The following is a 21,942-nucleotide window of genomic DNA, read 5'->3' on the forward strand; positions in this document are numbered from 1 at the left end:
CCGTGTGCAACGGGCAAGCAGTGTCGGGCGGTGGACGGGCCCCCGCCTGCATTGGCATTTCAACTGCCTAGAGTTGTTGGTTGTGCTACTTGCATTCAGGAGGCTACTACCTCTCGTGCAGGGAAAGCACGTGCTGGTCCGGTCGGACAGCACAGCTGCTGTGGCGTATTTCATTGGATTCGCTCACGGCAGCTAACATGACTCACCCGGCGCCTACTCCTCTGGAGTCAGCAGGTGATCAGTTCCCTGCGAGCCACACACATCCCAGGCGTCCTGAACCAGACAGCTGATGCGCTCTCTCGTCAGTCGACGCATCGCGGAGAGTGGCGACTCCATCCCCGCGCAGCCGGCTCATTTGGGAGAGGTTCGGCCAGGCACAGGTGGTCCTGTTGCCTCCTCGGACTCCACCCATTGTCCGCTTCGGTACTCCCTGTCCGAGGCAACCCTTGGCACGGATGCCCTTGCGCACAGCTGGCCGCGGGACAAGCGGAAGTACGCTTCCCCCCAGTGAGCCTCATTGCACAGGTCCTGTGCAAGGCCAGGGAAGAGGAGCATCAAGTGGTACTACACTGCGTTCCAAATTATTATGCAAATTGGATTTAAGTGTCGTAAACATTTAATTTTATATTGTTCAATTAAACTTATGGATGGTATTGTGTCTCAGTGCTCTTTGGATCACTGAAATCAATCTCAGACACCTGTGATAAGTAGTTTGCCAGGTGAGCCCAATTAAAGGAAAACTACTTAAGAAGGACATTCCACATTATTAAGCAGGCCACAGGTTTCAAGCAATATGGGAAAGAAAAAGGATCTGTCTGCTGTCGAAAAGCGTCAAATAGTGCAATGTCTTGGACAAGGTATGAAAACATTAGATATTTCACGAAAACTTAAGCGAGATCATCGTACTGTGAAGAGCATTTGTGGCTGATTCAGAGCACAGAAGGGTTCGTGCAGATAAAGGCAGAATGAGGAAGGTTTCTTCCAGACAAATTCATCGGATTAAGAGAGCAGCTGCAAAAATGCCATTGCAAAGCAGCAAACAGGTATTTGAAGCTGCTGGTGCCTCGGGAGTCCCGAAAACCTCAAGGTGTAGGATCCTCCAGATGCTTGCAGTTGTGCATAAACCTACTATTCGGCCACCCCTAACCAATGCTCACAAGCAGAAACGGTTGCAGTGGGCCCACACATACATGAAGACTAATTTTCAAACAGTCTTGTTTACTGATGAGTGCCGTGCAACCCTGGATGGTCCAGATGGATGGAGTAGTGGATGGTTGGTGGATGGCCACCATGTCCCAACAAGGCTGCGACGTCAGCAAGGAGGTGGCGGAGTCATGTTTTGGGCTGGAATCATGGGGAGACAGCTGGTGGGCCCCTTTAGGGTCCCTGAAGGTGTGAAAATGAACTCTGCAAGGTATGTAGAGTTTCTGACTGAGCACTTTCTTCCATGGTACAAAAAGAAGAACCATGCCTTCCGTAGCAAAATCATCTTCATGCATGACAATGCACCATCTCATGCTGCAAAGAATACCTCTGTGTCATTGGCTGCTATGGGCATAAAAGGAGAGAAACTCATGGTGTGGCCACCATCCTCCCTTTATTTATTTATTCATTTATTTATTAGATATTATTTATTATAATGATCTTGCTTGGTCTATAAACACCATGCACTGTGCTGTGTTTTACCTTTTTTGTGTTTTTCAGTTTTTCTTATTTTCTCCAGTAAAGCTGCTTTGGAACAATGCACATTGTGAAAAGCTCTATATAAATAAAATTGAATTGAATTGAATTATATTTTCCATAATTATCAATTATTACACGGCGCTCTGGAATACTTGATTCTGATTGGCCAGTTGCGACATTCTGCCTTCAGTAAAAATGAGCTAATAAACTATTTCAAATTCACATTTCATGTCCAGTTTTTTTTTCTCATGTGGCAAGTAGCCGTGTAATAAGTGGGATAATGTACAAGCAGCCAGCTGTTATCACGAAATAAGCCCTCCAGTGTGAAACAATGATCACACTGTCGGGGCTTATTTCTGCGATAACAACCGGCTGCCTGTACTTTATCCCTTACTTATCGTCTGGTATCTGTTTGTTGTAATCGACATCGGCATATAACATCGGCACACCGCCCAGCCCTACTGCCTTATCACTGTATGTACACCAATCTGCAGCGCCGTTTATGTTTCATGCCACTGCTTGAGCGGTTGCAATAGCTTTCGGATCAGAATGTTATTTTAACATTTAATGTCATATATGAGTAGTGAATGATGAGAGAGATTATTATTCTATATTAATTGTATTAAATTAAAACTCAGTTATTGATTCATTGCGGAGGTCTACAGGAAGTTAAGTTTGGTAAAGTTGAATTATTATTAGTCACTTTATGTTTGGCAATGGGTTTTGCAAATATCTAACCAATGGAAAGTATTAAAGTCGTTAATCATTTAAAGAGGCGCGCACTTTAATAATGCCTCAAATACTCGCGCGCGCGTGTGTGTGTGTGTGTGTGTGTGCGTGTGTGTGTGCGTGTGTGTTCATGTTTGTATATCCTGGTGGGGACCTAAACCTGAATACACACCAACACATGGGGACTCGTGTCACCGTGGGGACCAAAATTGAGGTCCCGACGGGCAAAAAAGCTAATAAATTGTACAGAACAATATTTTTTACAAATCTAAAAATGCAAAAAGTGTTCTATGATCTTTAGGTTTAGGGATAGGGTTAGGGGATAGAATATACAGTTTGTACAGTATAAAAAACATTACGCCTATGGACTGTCCCCACGGGGATAGTCAACCAAAGCGTGTGTGTGTGTGTGTGTGTGTGTGTGCGTGCGCGTTCATGTTTGTATATCCCGGTGGGGACCTAAACCTGAATACACACCAACACATGGGGACTCGTGTCACCGTGGGGACCAAAATTGAGGTCCTCATGGGCACAAAAGCTAATAAATTGTACAGAACAATATTTTTTAAAATTCTAAAAATGCAAAAAGTGTTCTATGATCTTTAGGTTTAGGGATAGGGTTAGGGATAGGGGATAGAATATACAGTTTGTACAGTATAAAAACATTACGCCTATGGACTGTCCCCACGGACATAGTCAACCAAAGCCTGTGCGTGTGTGTGCGTGTGCGTGTGTGTGTGTGTGTGTGTGTGTGCGCGTGTGTGTGTGTTCATGTTTGTATATCCCGGTGGGGACCTAAACCTGAATACACACCAACACATGGGGACTCGTGTCACAAAAAATATTGTTCTGTACAATTTATTAGCTTTTTTGCCCGAGGGGACCAAAATTGAGGTCCCCTCGGGCAAAAAAGCTAATAAATTGTACAGAACAATATTTTTTACAAATCTAAAAATGCAAAAAGTGTTCTATGATCTTTAGGTTTAGGGGTTGGGTTAGGGATAGGGGATAGAATATACAGTTTGTACAGTATAAAAAACATTAAGCCTATGGACTGTCCCCACGGGGATAGTCAACCAAAGCGTGTGTGTGTGTGTGTGTGTGGAGCATTTTAAAGTGTCCGAGAAAGACACAGCACGGGACTTGCCGCGCGGAAGTTAATTGCAGATTGAAAGCGTCTTTACCGGGTAACTACTTCAGAAGGAAGCGGGCTGTATGACAGTAGCCCCGCCCCTCGCGACATTCTTTGACATCATACAGTGGTCGCGTGCACTGAACAACTTGTCAACAACAAGTATGTTCTGTGCATCCTGGTCACGAGTGCAGCCAGCTTTTGTGGGCGGAGTTTGGAGGAGAGATATGAACTGATATGGTTGTCAGTCAGCATCAGTCTGAATTGCTTGCATTATTTTTCTTTAAATCAATTTGCAATGTAGCCTATAATAATCCAACAGTTTTTGTTTATTCCTATTTTTAGTTTATACGCCTAATGTTGAATGACACTTTTTAATGAACTGTTTTGTACGTATTCAAGTTACTTATCCTAGCACCTTCGCTAACATAAAAAGAAAACAAAACGCTTACCTTAATAATCAAACAGGTACTGTTCAACGAAGAATTTGTATCCTTTATCTAGCTTTGATCTTGTCTTAAAAGCAAAAATTTTTCTGCAAGACATTGTGCATCATCTAGCCATATTTGTGGCAGATGTGCAAGGGACTTGGTAAACTCCATTCTGAGGCGCTAGTGGAAGTAACTACTTCTTCTTCTTGAGTTTTACTGGCGGTTGGCAAACCAGCTTATAGGTGCATTACCGCCACCGCCACCTTATGAACTGGAGTGCTAGCGGAAGTAACGATACACTGCTTCGCGGCAGAACGGAAGATGCGTGACGTCATGTGAAAAAGGCGTATTGCTTCTCTGTCGAGGTCGACCGATTGATCGGCCGGCCGATTTATCGGGCCGATTTTGTGGATTTTTTAATTAATCTGCATCGGCCGATTGTGCTGCAAATTAGGCCGATTAACAGGCAGGTGCATCTGTAAGCAGTTAAGCGTTGTTGTGGAACATGCGACGCTGCCTGTTGCGGCAAACAGATTACCACCGGCATAACACTGTGACGTCCCCCTCTGCCTGCTAAATTTTTAACTACCTGATAAATTCACAAGAAAACGGTAAGACATGAATTCTTTTTATCCTTCGTTCTTTTGAATATTTCATTGATTAAATATGATGCTACTTGAGAATGCGAGTAACGTTTTGGAACTCTATTGTTAGCCAGGCTTCAACCACATAGTTTAGGCTACATGTATGCACGGGTACCAAAACCTGGTGACGAGCCCAGCGGCTAAATTATTACAGTTGTCCACATTGTATGGCTAGATAAACTCTTGACGTTATCAATACTGTTTCTGTACCGGAGAATTTCTCTTCTTCTGCGGCTACGTGTGAGACGGAGAAACTCACACTCTGCAGCCATGCCTTGTTAAAAGATGAAACTTCTGGCTGAAACGTGCACGTTATTTTTCCTGCTTAAACATGCTTGTTGTTTCCCCTCGTTTATGCATTATGTCCGTAGGCGGTCTTTTGTGGCTGTTTAAACGCATACGACAACAAGAGTGTCTACTTTCCTGTCAGGCTAGAAAAAAGCTAAAAGCTAAATATAACTAAAAACACAGTTATGAGCAGCAGCTGTGTATTGAGTGATTTATTTTTGTTTTAACTTAGATTATGACTATTTGACTAATAGCAGTGTCTGCCAACAAACAAACAAAAAGCATACTTCAGAACAGTTTGAGAAGGTGCTTAAAAGTTTTGAGCAATGTGTTTTTAGCCTAGTATGAATTAGACTGCTACAGTACCCTGCAATAAACACTTACTCAATCTTTCTCAACCAACTGCACTGATTTGAAGTGACATGTCTTCAATAAATGTTTAATTTAAGCAATATTCTGTATCACTTCTTATTACTTCATTCAAGTTTATGAGATGAAGGTGGAAAAAAGAAATCGGCCTCATATATCGGCCATCGGCTGACCTGATTTCTAAAAATCGGCATCGGCCAGAGAAAAACCCATATCGGTCGACCTCTAGTTCTCTGTATGGAACTCATTTGCATAGGATAGAGTACAGTATTACACTGAATTTGAAGCTTAACATATGCACATTTAACGTCCCAGACCACTTCCAAAATACCTTTGCCATTATCCTGAACATTTAGTGGCGGTTTCCCGGACATGGCTTAAGCCTAGTCCCAGACTAATTTAAATGTTAGCGGTGTCTTAATCAAAAACAACTTGCACTGACATATCTTAAAATATATCAGTGTGATTGTTTTGTCTCAATATGCCCACCTGTAATGTTTTTCTTGTAAAGTATTGTAGCGGTTTTGGCTAACGTTATTATATTGATGAGCAAAGCTCACCAAATATGGTTCTCCACCAGATCTTTCAAGATCATATCCATGAAATGAGTTATTTAAAACATCAATTTCAGTCAAGGAATTAGTTTAGCTCAAAAGAAAATACGTATAATAATCATGATCAAATATACATATTTTACGGTCTCTGATTGGTAATATAAAGCATAACAATACTTGTATGCATTCGTCCAGCGAATGCCTGAATGATATTATATACTTTACGTTATCTCATGGCCATAAGTAACGTGACTTTACCAAACAGGATTTAGAGCAAAGGTAGCGTAAATCGAGAGACAGTAAAAGGGACCAGGCTTGTGAGCATGAATACAGAAAACCCATCACAAATGAATATATATGGTTGTTTATTAAACTCTACGCTACATGGTAAACAAGAGAGAGAGAGAGAGAGAGAGAGAGAGAGAGAGAGAGAGAGAGAGAGAGAGAGAGAGAGAGAAGAGAGAGAGAGAGAGAGAGAGAGCGTGGCAGCGATTTCTGAACACCAATAAAAATCATCTTTAACAAAGAGGCAAAGACTTAACGCAGCTATTCTATAAATAGAAACGGATACTTGCAAGCTCTGTGCTGGACCAATATCCGTATGCGCGTGTAGAGATGGAATTGTTCAAAAGGTTTCAGAAGGCAAGTCCTGCCGAAAGTTGCGGGCCTCGTGATCGGCCGCATGGCCTAGCCATGTGGCAGCAGAGTCCATTGTTCCTTCTTTTCCCAAGTGGGGGGGGAGAGGGCAGTCGCCGAAGAGACGCCACGAAACAAGTTTTAGCGCAGAAGAGAAGAGAGTAAGAGACAAGAGAGGGTTTTCAGAGCAGGCTCGATATTTAAAGAGTACATTCCTCAATATTTTTAAGGGCTTATTTTGGTTTATGGAGTGTCCGACAACAAGTTTATGTACATACATGATGTAAAAATACTATTATTTCGTAATAATAAGCAGTTTTTATTACCTTACTTCTTGACTGACTCTCAAATGATTCGTTCCGCGATTCATCTGTGTAATCTCCGCCTTTCCGCCAGCGTAGTCTGATCTGATTGGTCAGATAGTGTAGTCTGCTGTGATTGGTCAGATGGTCTAGTCTGCTGTGATTGGTCAAATGGTCTAGTCTGCTGTGATTGGTCAAACGCGTTCAGCATGTGTCGCAAATGGACCGCCTATCATTACTGCTGTATTACGGTTTGCAGGTGGTTGGATATTAACAGTGTATAGAGAGAGATGGCGTCGATTTTACCTTACCAGTTCGAGCCCGAGTCTGACGAATCATTCTTTAATCCTTATACAGATGCCAGTAAGAAAAAGGACTGTTTTAGACACTTCTCTTGTAACAGTTAGTTATCACGGCATACAGTGTACGGTGTTCGTATCTTCAGATGTTATTATAACTATAGTACACCACGCAGTTCTTGAAATAAAGACTTTGCGAGTTAATATGGTTGAACACTTACATTAGCGCAACGAGTTTATAGCTAACGTTAGGTAAACAAACAGTAACAACCCCAAAAATAACGGTAACGTTAGCTAAACACAGACATGAGATAACGTCACACAAATTTAATTTTAAGTAAAGACAAAAATAAAGAGTCACACTTACAGGTTGTGATTCGGTGGAGCTTACAGGTCCAAATAAAGTTGGTATTGCAACATCTTTTAAGGAAAGACGTTTAATGTATCCTGCAGTAAAGGCGCCAAGATTGATGAAGCAATCTTCGGTAAAATGACGCGCGCAAAGTAAAACGTTCGGTTTATACTCCTTTGGTGTCGTTTGAAAAATAAATAGTAACCATTTTTTCCTCAGAAGTTCTTCCTTTGGTAGTGAAAATAAGACTGACTTAGTTTCACTACATAGAACACAGCTTCTCTTAGACATGATGCACACGTCACGAACGAGCTAGTACAGTGTTTGGGGAGGAGAGAGTTAAGTTTTCGCAGTCAGTAGGCGGGGATTTTTCTAGTGACGTAGGTACATTGTGGTTAAAGATTCGGACAGGTCATGGCTTGTTCGCGTGATTCAGAGTCGATTACCTTTTTTATAAGCTAATAACTTTGTTATTCGTTCACTTTCGGATTTACAACTTGGCAGATTGCTTACATTCAAACACGGCAAAATTAAACACTTCATGAAATGTATTTTTTATGATCTCGAGGAATGTACTCTTTAACCTCATGAGAGGGCATGCCCACCTGAGTTTGAATCGACCAATCAGAGTTGAGCAGGGAAGAGGTTCTTTGTCCACTCAACAGCTAATTTGCATCTTTATGAGATATCATTCCAATTATAATATAATGAAAAGTGTGTTTTTTAGTGTTCTATGGTCACACAATGTATATAAACAAGGAGGAATTGTAAAGACAAACATTTATATATCAAATATGCTAAGGTTTGAAGTGCATCAAGACATGATTCATTCGGCGGTACGAATACAAACAAAGCCTGGATTAACTTGCCTATTTAACAATTACAGATTATTTAAAAATGGCAAGAGCGACAACATATAACCTAGATATTTAGATATATTTATAGAAAAGGACAATTGAATCACATGTTCCTATTTGTCAGAGAAGTTTCTCTGTTTAGCCAAGTTTCAGATTAGACCGAGAGATTTCTCCCCTCTGCTTTGAACCTTAGGAGTCGTAAAATATCCAACAGAGAAACAAAAGGTTATCAACACTCTCAGTGAGAGGTTTTGACTCTGGTCTTTTGATGATCTTATCAAGAAACCAGGAGAAAGGGGAGTGAAAGGGGGTTGATGGCTCTTCTCTCAATGACTCCGACCATTTGGCTTATGCTAAATTCTCTACAGTATGTTAAAAACGACTTAAATATCCTAATTTAAAGATGTGTTAAATCTTTTGCCACGCGTATCACAGGCAGTTTCTGCCAATCTCATATTAATCTTGAGTGCCTATACAGTAGAATTGCATACATTGAGTATTTAGTTTGATAAAATTTATAAAAGAGAGATACAGCTGTACGATTATTTCCGGAAAAACACGAGCTGCTAGAGGTGGGACTAGTGTTTTCAACTATGCGCACGTTGCGCAGACCTAACACGAGAGCAATTAATGACAGACGCTTTCTCCTGCTGTACATGCCGATCGGGCTGAGCAGCGCTGCTTGATGTCCAAAAAAATATATATATATTGACGAGTTTTGGACATGGTAACACAGGGCAGCATATAATCGTGTGGCGCGCCCCTGTATAATTAATTTTTCTTACGACGACAGCCGAAGCTAAAGGAGGAATTTAAGCAGACTCATGCCCATCATGCATTCAAATGATTAAAATTTGTGGTTGGCAATCAAACTGCGTTCTGTGCCTGAGCAACAAACAAAAATACTCAAAACATTTTTCTAACCTAATAACGAAACGAAACAAATATAACTTTTTAACTGTTTATTTATTCTAATAAATTAATTAACATCATTCATTCAAATTCGTGCTCCAGCGCATTTGGCTATCAAACTATGCGTTCTGCACATGAGCCACAAACAAAAAATACTCCAAACATTTTTCTAAATTAACTTGATAGCGAAATGAAATGAAACATGAATAATTTGTCATTAAAAACAAAACTAAACTATTTTAATGGTTGCAGCAGTTTCAACAGTATGCCAAGTTGCATACAAATTAGGGTTTGGCGATGTCTACCAAATTGGCATCGGACGATGCCTACAGTGAAACATCGCGATGGATGTCACAATGACATCGGGGGCGGGGCGAGGCAGGGGTTGGGGTCTATATCAGTTTGCTAGATGGCCATCTGCCAAAACATTGCGTCATGCAGGGGAATCACGATGCCGGCCAACCCTAATACAAATCATACAAATCTACAACAAATTTGATTCTTTAAATTTATTAAAGTGAAGCCATACATAACTGCACCCTTTCAAAGGCATATTTCAATTCAATTTTATTTATATAGCGCTTTTCACAATGTGCATTGTTCCAAAGCAGCTTTACAGGAGCAAATAAGAAAAACACAGAAAGGTAAAACACAGCACAGTGCATGATGTGTATAGACCAAGCAAGATCATTATAATAAATAATATCTAATAAATAAATGAATAAATAAATGCAGTCTCCCGGTGAGCAAACCAACACTGCTCTGCTGTGGCGAGGAACCCAATGATGAATAATGGAGAAAAAAAACCTCGGCAGAAACCAGGCTCAGCCGGGAGGGCCAGATCTCCTCTGACGTGTCATAGCTGCACTCAGTGACCCCGACCAAAGCCACCGAGCAACGTCCACGAAGAACAGGGAGAGCCCACGAGCCGTGACCCAGGAAGCCCCACCCGCCGAAACTGTGCAGGACCAACCCGGTCCCATTCCGCGATCAACAACAGACAACAGAGGAACAACCAGGGAAAAGTAGTAATGGCATAATTAACTTTATTCTTCTGTTGTCCGACATCGACCACAAAACAAGACCAACCAAACCAGACCCACACAGTCCCAACAAATGAAACGCCCCGAACCACAACCAACAAGCCCCCCCACTCCCTACAACACCCACCCAGCATTTCCTCTTTGGACGGGTCTTGACTCTGGACTGCAGCCTCTCCTAACACAACCAATCAAATCTCAGGGTATTGCCAGGAATTCGCTTAGCATCGTGCCTAACAATGACCCTTAGCTGTTATAAAAGGGAGGGGGAGTGGGAGGATGAGGGGGAGAGAGAGCTTATAGGCCTAAAGCTCAAGTTATACTCGTGCGTAGGACCGCGTAGCCTACGTATGTAGATGACGCCGTTGTGAACATTTATGGTTCTGCGTTGAGAGTATGCGTCGTACTGCAATTACACCGCTGAAACGCTAGTTGGCTCTTTGTGTTTTCACGGGTTTGCTCATCTTCTCCGATGTTTTGTGTGTATGCTAGTGTATGCAAACGACAATGGAAGCTGATCGCATCTTTATGGAGTTGGAGCTGATGAAGTAGAAAAACAGTTACTTTTAATTAAATTACTTAAACAAAAAGCTAGAAACCAGAGAAGGCATCGAAGGAGATGGTATGTACGACCTGTGAACCGGACGAGACGGATGGACGGCGAATTTTCTGTGCTTGTCCGGCCCCTGAGAGACATCGACGAAGAAATGCATTTCAGATATTTTCGCATGTCTGCAGGTAGATTTGACGATTTGGTTCGTCGTGTAAAGCCATTTATTACACACCAGTGTACGCACAGTATGCCTATAGATATTACGCAGAGACTGGCAATCACCCTTCGAGTTTTAGCTTCAGGTAGAAGCCAACAGGCTGTAGAGGCTAGCTAAAAACTGGCCTCTAGCACAGTTTCTGCCATAGTGTCTGAGATCTGTAAAGCTTTGTGGAAAGCACTGCAGCAAGAGTTTCTTGTATGCCCTTCAGTCGCTCAATGGGAAAATATTGCTGCTGATTTTTGGCGACTGTGGAACTTTCCAAACTGTGTTGGCAGCGTAGACGGAAAGTATGTCAACATAAAAGCGCCACCACACGCCGGGAGCGACTTTTTTTAACTACAAAGGCGCACACTCCATTGTTCTGATGGCCACATGCGATGCCAGATAACCATGGTGGATGTAGGGGGATACGGGCGAGAAAGTGATGGTGGGATCTTCAAGGAGAGTCAATTTGGTTCTATGCTGCTGGAACACGAACTGGACCTGCCCCCACCATTCAATCTTCCTGGGACAGGTGTAATAATTCCACACGTGATAGTTGGTGATGCTGCATTCCCCCTACACAACAACCTAATGCGTCCCTTTCCAGGTATGTCATAGGCCCTATAAATGAAGTGTAATGGTTCTTTGTGTAAATGTGTGTATATATAATAATAATAATGCCTATACGTGTTCACAGCTTTTTTACACAAAGTAATTACCTATTTATCAATGCTTTTTGTTTTGCTACATAGGGACAAACTTGCCCAGGGAAAAGCAGATCTACAATTACCGTCACTCCAGAGCCAGACGGGTGATTGAGAATGCTTTTGGCATTTTGGTGGCAAGGTGGCGGATCCTAGCAAGACCCCTAGAGTGTCGGCCAGACAAAGCTGTCAACATCGTCAAAGCATGTTGTGTTTTACACAACTTTCTGGCATACACTGATGAGGTCAACACAGCAGTGAATAGATACATCCCTGCAAATTTCACAGACTCGGACACTACAGGGTCACCTCAGCTAGGAGAGTGGCGCAGGGTGGTGGCAGGGGACACTAATGTATTTGAACCTCTAGATCCACGCAACCTTTCAAGGGCACGCTCCAGTAGAGCTGCAATTGGTGTGCGCAATGATCTAATGGCCTTCTTTCAATCACCCAATGGAATTGTGTCATGGCAGAACCAGATTGTGTGCCGTGGTCAACTTGGTCAATAATTTGTGTTGATGTAAATGTAAAGAAGCTGTAATTGACATGTAAACATATTAATAAATACCTGTTATGAAGTCATGCTATTGTTCTTTATTTCCATCAACTACACAATATAACAAGTGCAAACTACAGTGCTCAGCGTAAATGAGTACACCCCCTTTGAAAAGTAACATTTTAAACAATATCTCAATGAACACATCCAGCATCCAGTCTCTAAAAGAGGTCATTCTTGAAGAATGGAAAAAGATAGATGTTGCAAAAAGTCGCCATCTTGTTCATTCCATGCCTAGAAGACTTGGTGCTGTCATTAAAAAACATGGAGGCCATACAAAGTACTAGATGTAGTAGTTTTTGTTGTGGGGCTTAAGTTTTGCATCACCCTAATTTGAGTAAAACAGAAAAATGTGTAATCCGTTATATTATTAACCTTACTTTCATGTTAGAAGTTAAACAGATGTTATATTAAACTTAGTCTTGTCCACATTTTGGATTTTTATGTGTGTTCATTTAGATATTGTTGAAAAAAGAATACTTTTCAAAGGGGTGTACTCATTTACGCAGAGCACTGTATATACATACATGTCAAAACTGTGTATTGAAATGATATCCTGGTAGAATATCATATTTTGTCATTGACAACTCAGCCTATTAATTGTTTAGTTAAAATGAAACGAAATGCAACCAAGATCTGGAAGTGTCACAATTGTGTTCTTTATTTGCAAAAGAGTCAAAGAACAGAATATGTAAAAGTGCAAACTATGTATAGATGAAATATAAAACTTTCAAAAAACTAGTAACAATAAAAGGTAAAACAATAAATAAAACTATAAAGCCAATAAAGTGCAAAATATCGTGCACAGTGTTTATAAAGTGCAAAGTTCTTCATGTCTTTTGCTGACACTCAAAAAGGAGCTTGTACACGTCAAACATGGCCTGTGACCTGTGCTCCTCTGGTCCGCGTAGGGTCCGCGTTGAGTTGACGCATTGTTACATTTTTGGAGAGGTGCGCGTCAGGCTACGGCGTAGGGTGCGCACAGGGTACGCGGCTCTGTGTAGGTCCTACGCAGAACCATAAATTGGCCTTAATGTGGAATGACACTTTTTAATGAACTGTTTTGTTGTAGGGGTACAGAGTAACTTACATTACATTCTTTAGCAGTCAGTTATAGGCCTAATTAATATAGGCTATTCATGAAGAGAGAGGGCTCAATTTTTTGTTTTAATTTACTTTGTTTTGCTCAATTTTATATTAAGTTGTATTGTATTTTATTGAAAAGCAAGACAAACTATAAAAAGCACATTTTGAATATTCAGTTTGTGCAATAGTAAAAAAAATGGCTTAATAAATAGAAGAAATGCAAAAAAACATGTTTGGTGTTCGGTATTATTCGGCCAAGTGTTTCACATCATGTTCGGCTTCGGCCAAGAATTTTCGTTTTGGTGCATCCCTAATGACAAAAGTCTTAGGAAAGCCCCCTATTTCCCTTAACATTCTAAGCATAATAATGTGTATATGCAAACCTTTTTCATTACAGCATTGTCTTTTTTTGTCTTTTAGAATGTCTGTCTTAGGCCAAGGTGTGGTGTTATCTGTCGGTACTCTACAGTTTATGACACACATGAGAAAGTAAGTCTGGTTATAAGAGTGTTTTGATTTAATACTGCCTTATACACTTAATCCAACCTCTGTCCACAAGAAATGCCTATTGCACCCATCTGCTACCATTGATCTGCTATTTTACAACAGTCAGTCTGAGCTTGGTGATTGTATGAATATGTGTTTGTTGTGGGGGTAGCAAGCAAAATGAAAAGAATTAGGGATATACTGTATGCTTTGAATCTTATGGAATTTTTTTGGATAGAGACGCTTCCTTCTTAGAGAAGTACCTTCCCTTAGTTTTTCTTTATTGTAAATTATATTTAAGGGTAAAATTCACATTAAAGTTGTAAAGATTTAGATCCCAAAATGATCTACCTTATTAGCCTTTTTAATGTACTTCAAGGAATAGATCGCACTAATGTAGTATTTGTGGTGTTGCACGATACATAGACAGGACAAATTATGTATCAAATAGATGTCTCAAATAAAATCTCAGTGTTCCGTTTTCCCTTCCACAGACCTTCGATAAAATCCTCATTGCTAACAGAGGCGAGATCGCCTGTAGGGTAAGTCTCTTCTTCAATTGAATGGTTGAAGTTTAAGTCATTCCACTAGCAAGAAGTAGTGAGACAGAATAAGTGGAAGGGTGATTTTGGAAGATACATGATAGAAAACGTACTCTGTTACTAACGTAACCTCAGTTTCCTGAGATACTCAACTCAACTCAACTTTATTTATATAGCGCTTTTACAATTTTCATTGTTACAAAGCAGCTGTACATGAGACACATTGACTACAAGCAAAACAATCAAAGTTGTACCTGCAAAAACAAGAAAAGGTTGAAAACACAGAAGACAGACACACCCACACACAAAACACTCCACACACACAACACACAACACGCACCAACACACACAGACACAGAGACACATACACACACACACACACACGTACGTACACAGACAAGTACGCACACACACACACGCTCAGTGAGAGCACACATTTAGGATAAAGGAGAGAGAAGCACAGGTCAAATATAGCAGATAATAAATTCCTATATGCAATATTAATTAAGTAAAACTTTAAGATTCTAAAGATACGAGATACGAGAACGAGTACTGTGTAGCAGGATGCTATGGTGAAAACTCATTTTTCTCCGATGACTGAAGCTTTTTAATAACGCAGTGAATACTGCATGGCCATTGGTTCGTGCAAAGTAAAACTTTGAACCAATGGCAGCAAAGCTGCACGGACCCATGGCGATGGAGCCTGCCAAACTGTGCGGGGCTTATGGCTATATAAGCAGACACATCGCCGCATTGTCCTCAGGTTACTTCGTCTGAAGCGACGACCAGCTGCAGCTTGTAAGCACGGCCAGGAACGCAGTATTCCCGGATCTCAGGGAACCGAGGTTATGTTAGTAACCGAGTACGTTCCCTATCGATACTTCACTCGTACTGCGTAGCAGGATGCTATGGGTAACCAATATAATCCCTCCGTGCTACAAGAGGAACGATAAACACCAGTTTACCCCAGAGCCAGGGCTCGGGGGCCAAGTATGGAGCAGGGGAGCCCTGCGGGAGCGGATGGGGCCAAGCTTAGAGGTGGCCCAGTCCGGTTAATCATCCCAATGACAGTGTGCTTGGTGACAGTGCGGTTGGAAAACAACCGTCAGTCCAGTGACCTAGTGTGAGCCCCTTAAGCAGAGAGGACCTGAGCTTGCAAGGCCGTGACCTCCAGACTTTAGAATCTGGTAAATGTGGTAGGCGAAGCCCAGCAGGCTGCTGCACAAATCTCTGCTATGGGCACACCGCTAGACCATACCCATGAAGAGGCGACACCTCTAGTAGAGTGGGCTCTAACTCCCATGGGGCATTGAAGGCCCAAGGAAGAATGTGCTAGCGTAATAGCCTCAAATATCCATTTAGAAAGTCTTTGCTTCGTGACCAGGGACCCTTTGGTGAGGTCACCGAAGCAAACAGCTGTTCCGACCGCCTGAAGGGGGCAGAACGTTCGATATAAACCTTCAGTGCTCTAACGGGGCAGAGCAGGTTCAGCTCCGGGTCCTGCTCTGAGGAGGGGAGTGCAGAAAGCGTCACTACCTATGCTCTAAACGGGGCCATGCCTTGGTTTGAGGACCACCCTTGAGTCGTCAGGCCCAAATTCAAGACAGGTAGGGCTCACAGAGAGCGCCTGTAAATTGCCCATACATTTAACTGATGCCAGAGCTAGAAGCAGAGCTGTTTTAAGTGTTCGGGGACGGAGGTCCACAGACTGCAGAGAGTCAAAGGGAGAGCTCCTCAGAGCTCTCAACACTGTGGGCAGATCCCATGTGTGAACAGTGAGGGGCGAAGAGGGCAGAGTCGCCTGGATCCCTTCAAGAAACAAACAACAAAGTTGTTCTTACCCACCGTTTGGCCTGCTATGGGGGAATGGGAAGCTGAAATGGCTGCCACATAGACCTTGAGCGTGGAAGGGGAATGACCCTTATCCAACAGCTCTTGCAGGAAGGACAATATCAACAATATGTCGCAGGATTCTGGGTCTGTGCCGCGGGCTGCACACCAGGCGGAAAAGACAGACAACTTGAGGGTATAGAGCTGTCTTGTGGATGGAGCTCTAGCCTGAGAGATAGTGTTCATGACACTCTCGGGGAGGTCCGTAGGCACCCATCGAGAGGCCAAAGATGCAGAGCCCACAGCTCGGGGTGCCAAATCGTGTTGCCTGTCTGAGAGAGGAGGTCCTGTCTCAGGGGAATAGGCCATGGTGCTGCTATCAGCAGCTGAGACAGTTCCGCAACCCAAGGCTGGTTTTTCCAGAGTGGGGCTACGAACAGCACCTTGTGTGCCTGTTCTCTGATATCCGAAGAGGCCTGTGGCAGAGATCGGATCTTCGAGGTAGGGGACCTTGTCAGCCTCCTTGATCTTCGTGAGCGTCAGCCATAAGTGGCACTCGAGCACCACGAGACTTCCATGAATCTGCCTATCGCCTGGGCCGTGGCCTTGGTGGGGCGTAGTGCATGATCGGTTGCGCTCTGCAGCTCTCTGAACGACGCGGGGTCGGTTCCAGACTCATCCATTCCCTGGAGGAGTTTGGCCTGGTAGATCTGGAGCATCCAATGGCCGTGGGTGGACACAGAAGTGCGGCCACTGACTCATCAAGTCAGCTCGGTGTCTACACCAGGCTTGGAATTGTGTTGCCAGAAAACGGCAGAGGGGCGGGGTCAAATACTGAGCCCAACAACTCCTCCACATCTGAAGCCGCTAGCGACATGCTGTCGTCTTCCTCGAATTCGCTTCCGCCAAATGAAACCATATCACTGGCGGCAACCAAGGGATGCTGGTCAGGCTCGGAAAATCGAACCGGTGAAATCTCTCTCTGTGGAGAAGGCGAGGCACGCTGTGGCGGCCTGAGCCCACTCTTCCCCGAGCGCTTAGATCCTCTACCCCGCTGCTTTTTCCTCACATCTTGTGAGGAAGAAAACGAGAGGGCACGAGGGGCAGATTCGCTCTCTGAAAAAAAAGCTATCTGTGAGCGCAGAGATGAGAGACTCATGCTCTCGCAATGAGGGCTTTCCGTCTCTTTGAGTGCGTCTTCAGCATGGGATAACCCCAAGCATGAGACGCACTCGCCGTGACCATCAGCGACGTGTAGGAAGACCCCACATGAGTGACAGGGACGGCGCGGCATTTGCAACAATGCTACAGGAAATTTGCTCGAAAATTTGCTCTTTTAGAACTTGCCGGATGGCAGCAGGGAAAAAGACCGGCGCTGCTTACCAGTGCTGGAGAAAACAGCGAGGCCGCTGACCAGGGGGTCGAATCCGCTGCGAAGGCTTTTCGAAGGCGAAGCAATCAGTCTCGAGTAGCAAGGTAGAGTTGTCGCTGAAGGAGAAGAGATCTGAGGACACTACGGCGATGTGTCTGCTTATATAGCCATAAGCCCCGCCGATTTTGGCGGGCTCCATCACCATAGGTCCGTGCAGCTTTGCTGCCATTGGTTCAAAGTTTTACTTTGCACAAAGCAATGGCCGTGCAGTATTCACTGCGTTATTAAAAGCTTCAGTCATCGGAGAAAAAGGAGTTTTCCCCATAGCGTTCTGCTACACAGTACGAGTGAAGTATCTCAGGGAACAGCTATTTCAATTCAATAGTGTTTGAATAGTGAGCCATGATCTAAGTTGCAATCTTTTTTCCAACATGCCTGATGAATCGACAGAAACATAGCTTCTAAGTGGAACCAACGATGCAGAACACACTAACAAAACTAAAGTTGATAGATGTTCTGAAACCCCCTGATATTGGCCATTAACTTGTGTCCTGAGCTTAAGAAATCATGTCCAATGGGCAATAATGATTACAGATCAATAGTGTTCAGATCAACAGATCATCTGTTGTAATGCCTTGAAAAATTCTGGTTTCCTTGCTGAGATTTGATATTGACCCACTGCAGGATCTTCTACAGTTTGCTTGTTGGCAACCAGGATTTGGAAACACTGCCCTAAGGGGACAATACAGTATATTATATTGCATTGTATCATTACTTGGAAAACACAATATAATACTCATTTTAACATTTACAATCTATTGATTCTACTTTTGAACTAGTAAATCTCCTTTTACCATTCGTATGCCTTCAGAACACTTTTTAAAGTTATTTTATGTCACTCTGTGTACTTAACCCCTTAAGTGGCGCAGCCCTTTTTGTCGTACACATGAAAATGCACTGTTAGCACTAAAAGGGCTGTAACTCATGAATTCTTTGGAATACAGACCTACGGTTGGTCTCGTTTGATAGAAGATAATTAGCAGATTATTGCTGAAAAAGAAAACACAAAAATATATGTATATATACAGTGCTGTGAAAAAGTATTTGCTCCCTTCCTGATTTTTGTTTTTTTAGCATATTTGTCATGCTTAAATGATCCAGATCATCAAACAAATTTAAATATTACACAAAGAAAACCAGAGTTAATACAAAATGCAGTTTTTAAATAATGGTTTTATTTATTAAGGGAAAAAACAATCCAAACATTTCTTACCCTATGTGAAAAAGTAATTGCCCCCTAAACCTAATAACTAGTTGCAATCAAGCATTTGCGATAGCTCGCAATGAGTCTTTCACATCGCTGTGGAGGAATTTTGGCCCACTCTTCTTTACAGAATTGATTTAATTCACCCACATTGGAGGTCTTCGAGCTAGGGGTGTGTGATATTGGCAAAAATTATTATCTCGATGTGTTCTGGGATTTTGCCGATAACGATAACCAAACGATATTTTAAATGCATCCTGAAAAAAAATGTTTTTACAGTAAGTCTTATATTGTACTACTAGCTTAATTTTAGAACACACTAACAGAATATTGATTACTCATAATAGTAATAATGAAAACAATAAATTGAAGAGAGGTCTTAAGGTTTATTATTTTAAATAACAAAACAAAGAAATTACAAAACACTGCTCAATGAAAATATATTTTTCATTACAATTTTAAATGTTTGCATTTATAAACAAATGACTCTCTTCAAGTTCTGTAAAATGTGTCAAAAAACTTAAATAAAATACATGGCGAACAGTAGCACTGTACAATTGCACAAAGATACTAGAGAAAATGTAACAGTTTTCAACAATTTGCAAAAAAATTACATCACTTAAGATTCAGTCAAATATTGTACTATGATGTAAACAAATGACACAGTAGTACAAACAAAGTCTACAATTTAGATAAAACAAAAAGATAAAACACTCTTTATAACTAAAAGTTATTCAGTAGTCACAGGTTTTCAGGGGTTGAGTTCTGCCATTAAGTGGACTTATTCACATATGACAAAAAGAAGCAAAAACAAATTAAAGGCATCTGTAAAGAAATTACTCTCTTCAAGTCAACTCAAAGATACAAAAAAAACCCTATAATATCTTTAACAAATCTCTAACTTCAAGTATTCTAATATTGCACAATGATAGCAAAACAAATTAAATAATGACTGTACAATTCAGTTCACAAAATCACTTCAGATTTAGTCAAATATTGCACTCAAAACTCAGGAAAAAAATAGCAAATGTAAACAATTGACACCGATAAAAACCAAGTCCACATTTACAGCAGCTTGATTTTTTTCACATATGTTTCAAGCTATGTGACAAAAACACCAGCCTGTCCACAGCATCAGGCTTCAGAGCAGCACGGTGACATGTTACAATATTTCCTCCCATTCTGAAAGCCCTCTCAGAAGGGCTGCTTGAGGCAGGGATACACAGGTACTTTTTTACGAGTTACCTGTGATCGTCTGGGAAGTATGAGGTTTGTAAACAGTAGCTTTGGAGCTGACAGTTGTCGTCAATGAAATGCATTGTTAGCGAGAGGTAAGGTTCGGATGTTCTGCTCGACCACAAATCAGTTGCTGTTGCGAAATGTAATACTTTTTGCACTTCGTGCGCCGGCGTTTGACTTGACTCATACAACTTCGGCAGATCTGTGTGACTGAAGTGTTTTCGTCCAGGCAGTGTATAACGCGGGTCTAACGTCTTGAGAAGTTGTTTAAAACCATCTCTCTCTACCGTCTGAATTGGCACCATGTCTTTGGCGATGTAATTGCTGACCGCATTTGTTATGTCTTGCCATCTGCCACTTTTTTTGTCGTAAGGTACTTGTTTGCCAAATGGTTCCCCCAATGTTTGCTGCGTGTGTTTTTTGCTTTTACCCTGTCTGCTGCAGACGGGTCGTGTTCAGTTGATTCCCGCAGATTTTCATATTCGTCTCTTGGCGAATGGTACTCTTGGCGATGGCTAGTTCGAAGATGGTGAAAAAGATTGGTTGTCTAGCTGCTTTTGACGGCTATAGACTTTCGGCAAAGTTTGCAGATTGGCGTTTTTTGAATAAAGTCTGACCTTTCAAAACCAAACCGCCTCCATGCTAATGATGATGACCCACGTCTGGCAATTAAATCCAGCGTAGGTTGCGAGGTTGTTGATGTTTGAATATTTTGTCTCCCTGTTTTCTTGCTCATCTTTAACTTCTGTCATAAAGACCGCATGGATGCGCTGCTATGTCACGCTCTGAATGCGCACGCGCAGACGGTGACTACACAGCACGCAGTGAATTCATGGACCGTGAATGCAGTTTTTTGATTGGTTATTAAAAGTGAGTGACATACTCGATAATGATTTCGAGTATTATTAATTATTATTAATGATAATGATGAATAGTGATTTCGCACATCGTTAAAACAACATTTACGATATTATCGCATACGATATATATCGCACACTCCTACTTCGAGCATGAACAGCCTTTTTAAGTTCATGTCACAGCATTTCAATTGGATTTAAGTCCGTACTTTGACTAGGCCACTCCAATACCTTTATTTATTTATTTTTTTAGCCATTCAGAGGTGGACTTGCTGGTGTGTTTTGGATCATTGTCCTGCTGCATAACCCAAGTGCGTTTAAGCTTGAGGTCACAAGCCGATGGCCGGACATTCACTTTTAGGATTTTCTGGTAGATCGCAGAATTCATGGTTCCATCAATTATGGCCAGTCATCCAGGTCCTGAAGCTGCAAAGCAGCCCCAGACCATCACACTACCTCCACCATGTTTGACTGTTGGTATGATGTTCTTTTTATGAAATGCTGTGTTAGTTTTATGCCAGATGTAACGGGACGCACACCTTCCAAAAAGTTCAACCTTTGTCTCATCAGTCCACAGAATATTTGCCCAAAAGTTTTGGGGATCATCAAGATTTTTTTAGCAAATGTGAGACGAGATGTGTCCTTTTTGGTCAGCAGTGGTTTTCCCATGGCTGCCATTTTTGCAGTCGCTTTCTTATTGTAGAATCATGAACACTGACCTTAACTGAAGCAAGAGAGGCCTGCAGTTCTTTAGATGTTGTTCTGGCATCTTTTATGACCTCCTGGACGAGTCGTTGTTGTGCTCTTGGAGTAATTTTGGTAGGCCGGCCACTACTGGGACGGTTTACCACTGTTACATGCTTTCTCCATTTGTGGATAATGGCTCTCACTAAGGTTTGCTGGAGTCCCAAAGCCTTAGAAATGGCTTTGCAACCCTTTCTAGACTGATACATTACTTTGTTTCTCATCTGTTCTTGAATTTCTTTAGATCGCGGCATGATTTGTTTCTATTTGAGATCTTTT

The 21,942-nt window shown here is 42.0% G+C and overlaps 2 protein-coding genes across 2 annotated transcripts in view; both read left to right on the forward strand.

Moving 5' to 3' along the window:
- The window catches only part of LOC130550635 (pyruvate carboxylase, mitochondrial-like), a 44,371-nt gene that overhangs the window by 20,919 nt on the left and 1,510 nt on the right, over window positions 1–21,942 (forward strand). Inside the window, exons 2-3 of the mRNA XM_057328148.1 lie at window positions 13,750–13,818; window positions 14,310–14,357. Of these exons, the coding sequence (XP_057184131.1) occupies window positions 13,750–13,818; window positions 14,310–14,357 (117 nt within the window). The remainder of the gene's footprint in view (window positions 1–13,749; window positions 13,819–14,309; window positions 14,358–21,942) is intronic.
- On the forward strand, window positions 9,993–12,687 carry LOC130550636 (uncharacterized). Its single transcript, XM_057328149.1, has 2 exons — window positions 9,993–11,590; window positions 11,736–12,687. The coding sequence occupies exons 1-2, from the start codon at window positions 11,374–11,376 to the stop codon at window positions 12,194–12,196; spliced, it is 678 nt and encodes a 225-aa protein (XP_057184132.1). The 5' UTR covers window positions 9,993–11,373; the 3' UTR covers window positions 12,197–12,687.

Source organism: Triplophysa rosa, unplaced genomic scaffold, assembly GCF_024868665.1.
Source record: "Triplophysa rosa unplaced genomic scaffold, Trosa_1v2 scaffold378_ERROPOS86667, whole genome shotgun sequence".
Taxonomy (NCBI): domain Eukaryota; kingdom Metazoa; phylum Chordata; class Actinopteri; order Cypriniformes; family Nemacheilidae; genus Triplophysa; species Triplophysa rosa.

What these genes read in the sequence shown, in the direction of transcription:
- LOC130550636 (XM_057328149.1), top strand. Translation starts at nt 11,374, where the DNA reads ATGCGATGCCAGATAACCATGGTGGATGTAGGGGGATACGGGCGAGAA. An exon ending in CCTAATGCGTCCCTTTCCAG is followed by an intron (nt 11,591 to 11,735) that starts GTATGTCATAGG and finishes TTTGCTACATAG; the next exon opens with GGACAAACTTGCCCAGGGAA.